Genomic DNA, 14,431 nt, shown 5'->3' with positions numbered 1-14,431 from the left:
CAGAACCTGAAAATTACCGACCCATATCACTAATCTCAACACTTTCAAAAATGTTCGAGAAATTAGTCTTAACAAGACTAATGAACAATCTTAAACAATATAGCTTAATTTCTGACTGCCAGCACGGGTTTCAGAAACTGAGATCAACAACCACTTCTATCATTTGCCTAGTCGAGACCATCATCGACAACATTGATGACAAAAAATATGTGACAGCTTTATTTCTCAACAATAGCAAGGCTTTTGATTGTTTGGAGCACAGCCTGCTATCTGAAAAGCTAGCATCATTAGAAGTTAGAGGTATCGCAAAAGATTGGTTTGTGAGCTACCTGCAAGGACGATCTCAGGTCGTTGAGCTACAGCACACTGCAACCGAACTTACAAACACAATCAGGTCAAGTCCCCAGCCAATCACGAGAGGAGTCCCTCCGGCCTGTGCTGGGTCCTGTACTGTTAATATTATTCACTAATGACTTTCCCTCTTTTATACAAAACCGCAGCACTTGCTGCATAATGTGTGCAAATGACACAACTCTCATGATAAAAACAACTCAGCAGAAGAACTTTATTTCAACTCCTTGACATCACTGCAAAATATCTTCATTTACAGTAAAAACAATGACCTAGCACCAAACCCTGGGAAAACAAGTATGTACACTTCAGCAAAAGAAAAGATCAAATACCAAGTATCCCTGATGTATCTTGGTTAACTTGGTCATGTTTTTAGGGTTACTCTATACAGTAACCTTTCATGGACAGAGCATGTAAACGACATCGTTAGATGATCAGCTCTGGCATCTATGTTGCCAAACGACTTAAATGGATTGGAACTCTGGAAGCTGTGAAAACAGCCTATTATACACTGGTGAATCTCATATGAGATATGGGTTGGTAGTTTGGGGTTGCTCTTCTGGAAACCTCAATAGAATATTTGTCCTACGAAAGAAAGTAGTCAGATATGTAGCCGGCCTAGAGTCTTTTCAGAGCTGTTGACAAGCCTTTCAGTCACTTGGCATACTCACTGTTATAGCCCTCTACATCTACGAAGCCATCTTACCTGTCGACAGGCTAGACCTACAAACAAATGGGCACATCCACAACTACCACACTCGCCATGCCTCCAGATACGTCTTACCTCAACTCGCTACCCGACCAGTATACACTCTAGAGGAGTTCGTGACAAGTAGTATATAGTCAACTTAAGTATTCTTTGCTCATGACAGTACTGTACTTAATGTTCATGTAATATAGGATTTTGATTGATTGATGGAATAGCACATTACTACACTAGTATTCATTACATTTTTACAGTTGGAAACAGCCTAATTTAATACAAATTAAAGTTGATGGAAAAAATTACATGAAAAGAATTATAAAAAAGGACACACTTAATTGAAGAGAAAAATGCAATTTCTTTGAAGTGGACTAAACAACTCCGTGAAGCATTACAGATTTAATTTGATTGAATTACTTTTATGTTATAAGGTGATAGAGACATTGCGGGTAGCTCCTGATGACCGCAGGATACTGATGTGTGCGTGGAACCCTGTGGATGTGCCACAAATGGCACTGCCACCCTGCCACTGCCTGGCACAGTTCTATGTGGCTGACGGTACGCTCAGCTGTCAGTTGTACCAGCGGTCTGCGGACATGGGCCTGGGAGTGCCCTTCAACATTGCCAGCTATGCTCTGCTCACCTGCATGATAGCACATGTCACCGATCTCAAGGTAGGACATTAACGTACCAGTAATATTATCAGTCGTTTAGAAAGTAGCCACCTCGTGTAGGCTAAAAAGTAAAAATAGTCTTTCCGGCTTAGATGGAAACAGCAGGTAGTTTTAGTGACAACTGAAATGTTGTTAAGTTATTTTTATGGGATTTATGTGTACGCAATATCTCAAAAACTGCTTTCATTTTTTGCCAAATTGAAACCCCTCCCTGTATACAAAACGTATAAGTATAGGTGTATATCATTTTAAAGATAACAATGAGAGAAGATGCGATATGAAAACATATGAAGGAATCCATGTGTTTTTACAATTTAATTTGCAAATAAAAAAAGGGACTCAAACATGAATGGAGGTTGATGAGACCCATGAAATCATTACATTGTAATAAGAAGTAGTGTTTTGTGTGTAAATTTGTATATAATCTGCAGAAATATACTTACAAAAAAGGGGCTCAAACATGAATGGAGGTTGATGGGACCCATGAAATCATTACTTTGTAATAAGAAGTAGTGTTTTGTGTGTAAATTTGTATATAATCTGCAGAAATATACTTACAAAAAAGGGACTCAAACATGAATGGAGGTTGATGAGACCCATGAAATCATTACTTTGTAATAAGAAGTAGTGTTTTGTGTGTAAATTTGTATATAATCTGCAGAAATATACTTACAAAAAAAGGGACTCAAACATGAATGGAGGTTGATGAGACCCATGAAATCATTACTTTGTAATAAGAAGTAGTGTTTTGTGTGTAAATTTGTATATAATCTGCAGAAATATACTTACAAAAAAGGGACTCAAACATGAATGGAGGTTGATGAGACCCATGAAATCATTACTTTGTAATAAGAAGTAGTGTTTTGTGTGTAAATTTTTATATAATCTGCAGAAATATATTTACAAAAAAGGGACTCAAACATGAATGGAGGTTGATGAGACCCATGAAATCATTACTTTGTAATAAGAAGTAGTGTTTTGTGTATAAATTTTTATATAATCTGCAGAAATATACTTACAAAAAAGGGGCTCAAACATGAATGGAGGTTGATGGGACCCATGAAATCATTACTTTGTAATAAGAAGTAGTGTTTTGTGTGTAAATTTGTATATAATCTGCAGAAATATACTTACAAAAAAGGGACTCAAATATGAATGGAGGTTGATGAGACCCATGAAATCATTACTTTGTAATAAGAAATAGTGTTTTGTGTATAAATTTTTATATAATCTGCAGAAATATATTTACAAAAAATACCTGAAGCTATTGCAGGAAAGGGGTTGTGTATAATCTATCTATGTCATACACAACCTTTGAGCATTACGTACCTTGTTTTGTGGATTTTCTCTTCTCCTACATGTTTTGAGAAAGTTATGGTCAAATATTGGTATTTATTTTATTTTTCAGTCTCCAGTGGTTTAAGTGAGTGAATTTTAATTTTCCTGAAATTTAAACTTTTTTGTCTACGTAGGACAAGAAGCTGAGTTATCCTCTCATTACACTTAATCCTAATCTTCTCCCTCATGTTTAGGCTTGCAAGAGTCTTTAACAATAAAGAAGCTCCACCCACTCCAACAGCCATCTTCACTAGACCTGTCAGTCAACCCTCTTATTGCAATGTTAGTTAGTAATGAGTCGGTCCTGGACATCCGTAGGGTTACACAGGTGTAAGTGACATATTAGCTTATGCAGTACCCGGTTTAGGTTCTACTTAAAGGTGTAAACCAGGCATAACTTTTGTTGCATGAGGACTTTTCTAACCTATTCAATCCCAAAGTTTGCCAATGGTCTCGTCTTATATGGATAAAATTTAGTGTGAGACAACGGTTTTCCCACGGGATGGTTTATTTCTGACTGGTTTATACAATTGAGTAGAGTAAACACCGATATGTCACATTTGGGTAACCAAACGTCTGGATATGGGCGGAATGATAACATGATTGATATATCTGGTACTGTGGTGGATGATTGTTGAAGTGAATGAGACCCTCTTGGCTAAACAGGAGGTAGCTGCTTTGACCGATATAGGCCGAAACAGTGAAAGCCTTCCTTTCTTCCAAGGTCATATGACTGAGGTGATGGCCACGTAGCGGACCTCAGCATGTGGCAGGCCGCACTTGCCCACCCTTTTACTAATCCTGAATATCCTGTATCTTTAACCCTATTAGTGCTGGAGCATAAATATAAAGTTTGTCCTAAACGTCACAGATTTCTGTCAAGGTGCAGCTGACAATGCAAGTCTATTTCAGCGATTTTGTAAAATTTTACTAAAACATCCATAAAATCTAAACGGTTTTAGATTTTTTAAATTTTCTTTACAGATAAATTATTTAGTTAAAAACACATAAAACATGCATATACTGCTAATTTACTATCCACAAAACTGTAAAGATTACTACTTTTTGTACAAACCTACATTTTAACTTTTTTTCATTGCCCTAATCTAAACTCATGAGATTGAAACCCATTTTATAAAACACACTAAGTTCTGAATAAATGGAACTTCATTTTGAGTAAGTTAGCAGAAAAATAATTTTCTCTCATAAAAACTATAAAACAAATTTTATATTTAAATGTAATTTAATTTTTTTAGTAAAAAAATATTTACTTACAATATACATTTGCAGTTTTTGGTTGTTTTAAACTATACATCAATTATCTTGCAAAATTGCTTAAATATTTTCTTTCTTGTTATTTGGTTCATTCTGATTGTGAATATAAAAAAATAATTGCAATACGTAAAAAAAATTATTGCCGTAAAATTATTTTTGTATCCGGATGCTGGTATTTTTTGGTATTTTTCATATGTAGACAAGACAATGGACAAACTTCTTTATTTACATATTCTTTGAGAACAGTAATTGTGTCAACAGTTTTACATAAAACAGAAAGTTTGGTTGAAAAAAGTTCAGATATAATTTGTCTTGATTAAAATGTATGTAAAGTTAAAACCAAGTAAGATTAATTATAATTGTTGTTGCTCCAGTTGACAAATTCCTCCAAGATGTAGAATGTGTGCTTCAGCAATTACTTCATGAGATGCTTGTTGAAGGTTTTGTCTTCACGTATTCTTTCTAACTATTCAGGTAGGAGGTTGAACAGCTTGGCTCCTGCGTAGCACGGTGTCGTCTCGTAGAGGGACGTGTGGTGAATCAGCATGGTAAAGTTTGTGTTATTCCTAGTGCTGTGTTGGTGAGCATCTCCTAGTCTCTGATGATTCCTGTCTATTGCATGTTTGACCACTTCAAGAATGTAAAGTGATGTGAAAGTCAGTATTTTACCCTTCCCACGCCGTAGACGGATATATTTGAATGATAGACTTTGACCGAAACACCAAATATCCGATATTATAGATTGTCTCTTAGAGAATGTTTTAGTTCACAAAAGCCTTCAAAATACCCGTTGCACGCTCCATGCTTATCGTGGTTGCCAAGGAAGTATTTCTAAACGACCTTCACTCTGCGGCAGGGGGAGGGGAGCGCCCTTTACCTAACTCCGACTACCTGTTCGTCAGTCCTGCATCTCCTACAGAGCTATAACCAAACATATCCGTGGCATGTGTTAGTGCTTTCTCGGTTGTTACAAGTGCGTGCCCGCATCTACTACATATCTCCTTATTATACTTCATCAAGTAATAGTGTTGCCATTAATAATAAAAAGTAATGAAATATTTATTTTGTTTGTAGTAAAATTTATTTCAAATAAACAATTTTTTGTAAATAGATCTTTTATTTTTATCATTAATACGCTAATTTTAAGTAAAATGCCCTGTTTAATATTTTTTTGCTTTTACCTTTTATAATTTAGTTGTAATAAAAATGTTTTACTTCTATTGGCGTTGTATGAAAGTTAATGGTTTATTAGTGGCGTGCGAAGGGTTAAGTTCTTGGAACGCCTTCAACAAGAGTCATATTGGTTTAGGCCTACTAAAGTTCTCACTGCTTTCTTCTGTAGTACCAAGACTGGGCTTACATTCCTGGCAGAGGACTTCCCCCACACTATAAGTCCATACTGAATATGTGACTCAAGTAGCGAGTGTATGCTACTTTTGCTGTTTCAAGGTCGCATGATTTTTTTATTTTTTTGAGTGCATAGAGGCTGGTATTTAACCACAAATGTTGTCTACATGTGATGCCCAAGCGAGTTTGCTGTCAGTTATAACTCAGAGATATTTTGATTCACATTCTAGTTTAATGTCTGGTAGCCCTGGCAAATCGGTGGTTCTGTTTCCGAAATTTAATAGTTGAGTTTTTTTCTCATTAAGTAGAAGAAAATTGTTTTGATAATACTGCTTAGCCATGTTGTACGTAACAAAGGATGAAATTCTTATGTTTTTTCTGTTCGTCAGCAACTGGAGTGCAGTGTCGTCCGTGTACATAATTGCTTGCCCATATTCTTGAAGATATCTTGCCAGGTCGTTGGTCAACAGGATGAAAAGGATTGGTCCTAATACTGAGCCTTGAGGTACACCTTTATTGATTGGGAGTAAAGGTGACCTTGCAATATGGGTAGTGTGGTGTTTGATGAATGTTAATTTAAGTATTCGTGTTCTTCCTGTCAGATAGCTTGAAAACCAATTTGCAGCTTTGCCTTTTGCCAATGTCCGTATATAATGAACGTTGGCACTAAAAGGGTTAAATGTTGTACAGAAGTCCTGGTAGGATTAAGTTGAGTGAAAGTTTTCCTCAGCTTCTTGTCCTAAGTGAACAAAAGAGTGAAACAATGATTTTCATGGCTGCTTCTTGATTTTAAGACCTTTGAACAATCATATCCACAACCTGTCTACTTGGCGATTGGTGGAGGTGGTTACTGTTCTCAGACAAGAAAAATGTTCCCTTTATTAGAGACCCGCTGCCATTAAAAACTACACAAAAAGTTAATTTTAATTTGTCTTAAAATTGTTTATTTTACTTAAGTCAGATGGATATTTTGTATACTCTAAAGGAGAGTTCTATTACGTAGTTGTTCATAGCCAATTAAAACCAGGTTTGTTACTAGTACTCATGTCCTCTGTTGCTTGATCATTTCTGCAATGTTGATCAATTACTTCTTTAATTTCCAGTGGGACAAGAAGCACTTACCATTTAAGACCCGGTTGTCATGGTAACCTTATTTCAACCCCATGTTAAAACTCATGCACTTTTGTCTTTATTTTTCCTCATGGAATTATTGAACATATCTCATTTTAAAGATACAATTAATGTATCTTTTGTATGACTTGGCTAGTTTTTAGAAGTATCCCCCAATCCTCCAAAACTGACATAGGGTGTACTGCCCTGAAAGTACTTCACCAAAATGTCCAAAGGACTTGAAGGTAAGCTTGACATTTTTCAAAATGTCATTAATACGGAGGCCCCTGATGTGATTTGCATATCTGAGCATCATTTATAGAACAGTCCGAATTTGATGTTTTGAAGTTGCTTGGGTATGTTGGAGTTTCATCTTTTTGTCGTGGAAACCTAAGTAGGGGAGGAGTTTGTATTTTTTGCAAGAGACATGTTAAACATTGAAAAGGTTGATGTTTTGGGGTATTGTTTGGAGGGCAAGTGTGAATTGGCGGCTGTAAAGGTTAGCTTTTGCAATGGAGTTTTTCTCATTGTTGTCGTTTATAAACCGACTCCATTTTCGGCCTCTCTTGAGGAACACAGGGTTTTCTATGGTCATTTGTCATCATTCCTTGATAAAGTGATGTCAGTGCATTATGGCCACACTTGTAATGGGGTGACTTCAATGTAGACCCTATCTGATTCAGGCATAAAGGTCGACAAGCTGATGCATACCATGGAATGTCACGGATTGAGGAATATAGTCTGGTCATTTACGAGAGAGTTCAAACTCTAGATCTCTTATTGATCATGTATACACTGGTCTTCCCAAAGATTATGTTACTGCTTCTGTTCTTGTGACTGCTTTGGCAGATCATCATGCTCAGACGACTGTGATTAAGCTGCCTTTTCAAGGGGATGCTTCTCCAAAAATTTCGTTCTTGCCGGTTATTCAAAGATGAGAACACCTTGCTATTTAAACATTTTCTAGCTCATGAGAAATGGGATGAGGTCTATAGCGCAGATTCACTTGAGACCAAAATGGAGAAATTCATGTCTATAATTTCGTTTCAAATAGACCAGGCCTTCCCAGAGAAGAAAGTAATGTGCAAGAGAAGGTTTCATAGTAAAATCTCTTTAAGCAAAGAGCAGGTGATCTTAGGGACTTAGTCAGATGGTGGTACTCCATTACCAAAGATCTAGAGGATCCTCCCCACTAAAGACAACACTTCCTAAGATTAAAAGCTCAATACCGGTATAGCATAAAATCTTCAAAGTCTCTCAAGGTGTCCAAAACAAAGTAACAATTCTTCAAATAAGTCAAAGACTATGTGGAACATCATAAATGAAAATAGGGTCACCTCCAAGTCTCATCATGACTTTAAGTTTGCTGTGAAAAATAGCAAAGGAGAACTGGTTACTCATCCGAAAGAAGTTTCCAACATTTTCAATGATTACTTCAGAAATGTAGGTCTATTACAGAGTTGCGCTCTAAATAGCAAGAAATGCAGGTATCTCTTCAAATAAATGCTCCATTTCAGTCTTTCTTTTTGAATCCGGTAAGCTCAACAGAAGTCATTAGTTTGGATACATTCAATACGTCCCAAAACGGCATCTGGAATTGACAATGTGTCGTCTAAGCTCCTGAAATCCTGCTCAAATTTTCTAGCAAATCCTCTTGCAAATATTATTAATAGTTCATTTGAAACTGGAATATTCCCGACTTTCTTAAGCTTTCAGTCGTTAGCCCTCTTTTTAAGAAAGGAAAAGCTTGACAATTATCGACCTATTGCGATAACATCTACATTCTCCAAGGTCTTTGAGAAAGCAGTTTTTAAATAGATTTGACTTCTTTTAATTGATAGACATGATACTTTATTTTTCTGGCCAATTTGGCTTTTTAAAGGGAAAGTGTATAGTTGATGCCATGTTTACTCTCTTAAACATCATTGTAAAAGAGCTGGATCAAAGGAAATCTGTTGCGGGTGTCTTCTTTGACCTCCGAAAGGCCTTTGACATGGTAAATCATGGTTTGCTTCTTGAAAAACTTGAGAAAATTGGAATTCGGGGCACTGCTTTAAACTGGTTCTCCTCCTTCCTTACTGGACGTAGGCAAATAGTAAAGATACCTTCTATACATCAAGATTGTATGACATATTCTTACTCAGATGAGAAGTTTGTAATCTCTGGAGTCCCTCAGGGCTCCATCCTGGGCCCGTTACTGTTCATTTTGTACAAAAATTGACTTAAAAACAAGTGTTCATAAGGGTAATCTGTGTCCTTTCGCAGATGACACCTCACTAGCCATATCACATCGGGCATGACAAGATTTGGAAATTGACTCTTATGTTGAATCAAATAACATTGTGCAATGGTTCCAAGAAAATCTTTTGTGTGTCAATTCTAATAAGACTAAACTGCTTGATTTTTATATTGGCTATAAAGACACAATTCCTTTAAAAACTTTACATTAGGTGAAAGTATCGTTACTGCGGAGGATAACGTAACATTTTTGGGACTTCACCTTGATGAAAAATTTAAAATTTCACTCTCACATTAGAACATGTCGCTAAAACGTTTGTCGTCAGGAGTTTTTGTATTAAGACGTCTGTCCACCTTCTCCAGTATTGAAATCCTTCTTTCAGGCATATTATGCCCTCATCTATCCTTTCCTTTCATATGCAGGTTGTGATTTTGGGGATCTGAAAGCTCATATACGAGGACTCTTTTCATTCTGCAAAAAAGATCTGTGAGGATTATTGCAGGAATTGGCAGAACAGAACAGAATCATGTGCTGCTCACTTTGTATCTTTTAATTTACTCACCTTTCCATCTATTTACATTTTGGAATCACTTATTTTCATGAAAAAAGAAACCAGCACATTTTCTCTGAATTTTTACCATCTTCGAATAGTAAAACCAGGAACAAGCATAGTTATAATAATACCACCACACCAAATCAAAGTTTTTCAAAAACCACACTATTTATAATGTATTAAAATCTTCGATAGCCTTCCGATCGCTCTGAAACAAGAATGTAATGCAATTACTTTCAAAAAGAAATGTAAAACATTTTCTCCTTAAAAATACTTTTTATAATATTAAGGATTATTTAGGTAAGAAATATGTTTAGCTTTTAGTAAATGTTTGTAATGACGATTGTTGATGCAATTTATTTTGTTTGATAACAATAAAGATATTTGTATTTGTATTTTTTATTTTGTGCATCCAAATGCTTTTTAGATTATTCGATAATTTTAGGTTATTTATAAAAAAGTCTTTTTCGTATTTAATTGTACATTCAAAAAGTATACACTTAAAAAAAAGTATTTGGATGATATTGATTATACCTTTAAATTGAGATATCTCAATATATTAATAATCAATTTTATAATACTATGATAAAAAATTTTGGTGTAAAAGTGTCTGAAGTTTTGACAAAACTCCATAAGTTGCTTCATTACAAACAGCTTTTAATCTTGAATTACTTTTAGTACATCTGTTTGTGATACGATGATCAGCTATAAAATTGTATGTAAATCACTGGCAATAACTTTCAGCCTGGAGAGTTTATCCACACCCTGGGAGACAGCCATGTGTACCTCAACCACAGGGAGGCCCTTCAAGTTCAGCTCACAAGGGCTCCGAGACCTTTCCCTACACTCAAGATAAAGAGAACCGTAACCAACATTGAAGACTTTACTTTTGATGATTTTGTACTTGAAAACTACAATCCATATCCCAAAATTGAGATGGAAATGGCAGTTTAAGTATTCACAATATCTTCCTAGATTTGTGGGTTTGAGAACTCTTCTTTAATTGTAGAAAATGCTGTTTTTAAATTAATGAGGTTTTCAACACACCTCTGAAGAGTTGAGGAATGGTCAAATTTCCCACCCTAATAGTTATAAAATGTACAGCTTTGATGAGTTGAAATATTTCTACATAGAACTACTATGACTTTTGATTTTTTACAATTTACGTACAACATTTACTTTATTATTTTATGGCTTTCATTATCTTGTAATATATTTTATCTTCTTAACAGTTGAAGTTCTGGTACCCTATCACATTTGAAATGTAAGTTACTCAACAATATAAACAGAATATAACAAGTAAGTGAACAAAGAATAGCAGTGATGGAGAAGCAATGATATCTTAATATGATGTAATTTCCTTCGTATTTTGCCATTGTAAAAAAAAAAAAAAAATTATTATACATATTCACAGCGGTAATGTGTTTTCATGGACATTCAACATTGTCCACAAACTGCTCTTGGGTTTATTAAGTTGTGCTAGAAGAACCAATATTCCCGCTAACAGTAGTTTTATATCTAATAATTTAAATATTATATAAGTTATTTCTTAGTTTCGGAAATATTGAATTCAAGCCGTAGTCTCATAAAAATTATTATACATATTCACAGCGGTAATGTGTTTTCATGGACATCCAACATTGTCCACAAATTGCTCTTGGGTTTATTAAGTTGTGCTAGAAGAGCCAATATTCCCGGTAACAGTAGTTTTATATCTAATAATTTAAATATTATATAAGTTATTTCTTAGTTTCGGAAATATTGAATTCAAGCCGTAGTCTCATAAAAATTATTATACATATTCACAGCGGTAATGTGTTTTCATGGACATCCAACATTGTCCACAAATTGCTCTTGGGTTTATTAAGTTGTGCTAGAAGAGCCAATATTCCCGCTAACAGTAGTTTTATATCTAGTTTGGGAAATATTGAATTCAAGCCGTTGTCTCATAAAAATTCAAATCTTGAGAGTTCCCGCCATTTTTAAGGGGTTATTTCTACACCATTGACATTTGAATCACTTTTATGAAACGTTTTTAAAGAAAATACATTGCAATCAGTATTATTGCTCAAGTTGTTGCACACTAGTGTAAAGATATAAAATTTGCAAACAAATGTCAAGAATCATTTGAGTGGTTAGATAAGTAAGTGTGCTTGTTGTGACAATTGACGGACAATAAGTACTGTGTTGGCACGGATGGCTCTAGAAACCAGTTATCTTATCGGTCACGTGACGTGTTAAAATGTTTATTGAACTTCAGTCACAAAATGTTATGTTTACTGTAGCGTCATTTAAAATGTTGATTTTTTTGTACATTGATAACACGTACCACATCTTCAGGAACGATGTTTTTGGACAAAAAGGAATTCGTTAATAAATTCAAAGGAATATTTAAACAAAACTAATCATATCAGTGTGTATCAGTGAAATAAATACTGTGTATGCATTCATGCTTACAAAGTGGGTATGATAATTTGAGTTAATGAAGCAAAGAACCATTAGTTTTTTCTTTAAATAAAGCAATATTTTTTTACTGTATTTTAAAATACTGGTTATAATTTTTGTAAACAAATTTTAATTTAATTTTGTTAGTAAAATAGAATAGTGATTGACATATTATTGTAGTGAACATACTTACTGAATATTGTTGTTTTTAAATGCAGTGCCAAAATAAATGTTTTCCTCTTTTGGCCGTCCAACTGTAATTTGAAGGCAACTTCATCAATCAATGAAGTCCAGAGAGTGTTTTGACAAATTTTCTTTTTTAGACTTTCAAGTCAAGCGAGAATATTGACCTCAAATACAATAATCAAATAAAATATGGCTGAACCTTAATACTCTGCCATTGTGACCATTTCAAATGAAAACTTTTATTAAACTTATACACCAATTACAATATTGGACACCAAATAAGTATTGTAATAAGTAGTGTTTGGAATGGACAGATTTATTTATGAAACACAATATTTTGGTCCAGTTTACCATTTTGAAACTAAACAAATCAAGTATACCTTTCATAAAAACTTAATTTTTCATTTAAAACCGTAACTTTCACTATTTTTCTGCACAAATTGTACTTCAATTCCAGTGATATGTACACAGGCTATGTTTTGTCACATACATTTGGACAACACACTGGCTAAATGCTGGTTTTGTGCCTCAGATTTGATATCCAGTGTGAGTAAAACTTTAAAAAATGTAAACGTTGTATCACAGTTTTATAAAACTCGTTTTACATTTATGGAATATAAAATATTGTAAAATGTACGTTCTCATACCTCTTTGTAAACTTTTTGCATCTAATTTTTGGTAATAATTGACTTTTTTCTTGTAATACACATTTGTGTGGTCATTAAAAAGAATTAAACCAGATTCAAACCACTCTCATCACTTGATAAATCTTAAGTGTTTCATCACTTTAGCACTTTTTCCAGTCAATAGGACTTTCAATAACCACAGTTAACACAGTTTGTGTAATGACTGCTGCGGTAGCATGCACACAGTATGCACACGCTCAATGCTGGTATCTACAAACAGTACTTGTTAATAAAACACAGGAACCACAGTTAACACAGTTTGTGTAATGACTGCTGCGGTAGCATGCACACAGTATGCACACGCTCAATGCTGGTATCTACAAACAGTACTTGTTAATAAAACACAGGAACCACAGTTAACACAGTTTGTGTAATGACTGCTGCGGTAGCATGTACACAGTATGCACACGCTCAATGCTGGTATCTACAAACAGTACTTGTTAATAAAACACAGGAACCACAGTTAACACAGTTTGTGTAATGACTGCTGCGGTAGCATGTACACAGTATGCACACGCTCAATGCTGGTATCTACAAACAGTACTTGTTAATAAAACACAGGAACCACAGTTAACACAGTTTGTGTAATGACTGCTGCGGGTAGCATGTACACAGTATGCACACGCTCAATGCTGGTATCTACAAACAGTACTTGTTAATAAAACACAGGAACCACAGTTAACACAGTTTGTGTAATGACTGCTGCGGTAGCATGTACACAGTATGCACACGCTCAATGCTGGTATCTACAAACAGTACTTGTTAATAAAACACAGGAACCACAGTTAACACAGTTTGTGTAATGACTGCTGCGGTAGCATGTACACGTAGCCAGTCGCATGCTATGCAGTATCTACGCCACGTCTCTAGCAACACAGTACACACGCTCAATGCTGGTATCTACAAACAGTACTAATAAAACACAGGAACCACAGTTAACACAGTTTGTGTAATGACTGCTGCGGTAGCATGTACACAGTATGCACACGCTCAATGCTGGTATCTACAAACAGTACTTGTTAATAAAACACAGGAACCACAGTTAACACAGTTTGTGTAATGACTGCTGCGGTAGCATGTACACAGTATGCACACGCTCAATGCTGGTATCTACAAACAGTACTTGTTAATAAAACACAGGAACCACAGTTAACACAGTTTGTGTAATGACTGCTGCGGTAGCATGTACACAGTACGCACACGCTCAATGCTTGGTATCTACAAACAGTACTTGTTAATAAAACACAGGAACCACAGTTAACACAGTTTGTGTAATGACTGCTGCGGTAGCATGTACACAGTATGCACACGCTCAATGCTTGGTATCTACAAACAGTACTTGTTAATAAAAAAACACAGGAACCACAGTTAACACAGTTTGTGTAATGACTGCTGCGGTAGCATGTACACAGTATGCACACGCTCAATGCTGGTATCTACAAACAGTACTTGTTAATAAAACACAGGAACCACAGTTAACACAGTTTGTGTAATGACTGCTGCGGTAGCATGTACACAGTATGC

The 14,431-nt window shown here is 35.2% G+C and overlaps 1 protein-coding gene across 1 annotated transcript in view; it reads left to right on the top strand.

The window, feature by feature from the left end:
* Positions 1-12,280, top strand: part of LOC124358053 (thymidylate synthase) — a 45,433-nt gene extending 33,153 nt beyond the window's left edge. Inside the window, exons 5-6 of the mRNA XM_046810337.1 lie at positions 1,486-1,728; positions 10,335-12,280. Coding sequence (XP_046666293.1) covers positions 1,486-1,728; positions 10,335-10,544 — 453 coding nt within the window. The 3' untranslated portion in view covers positions 10,545-12,280. The remainder of the gene's footprint in view (positions 1-1,485; positions 1,729-10,334) is intronic.
* The last annotated feature ends 2,151 nt before the right edge of the window (positions 12,281-14,431 follow it).

This window comes from Homalodisca vitripennis, chromosome 3, assembly GCF_021130785.1.
Source record: "Homalodisca vitripennis isolate AUS2020 chromosome 3, UT_GWSS_2.1, whole genome shotgun sequence".
NCBI classification, from domain to species: Eukaryota; Metazoa; Arthropoda; class Insecta; order Hemiptera; family Cicadellidae; genus Homalodisca; species Homalodisca vitripennis.
This window is presented reverse-complemented; position numbering and strand designations above follow the sequence as displayed.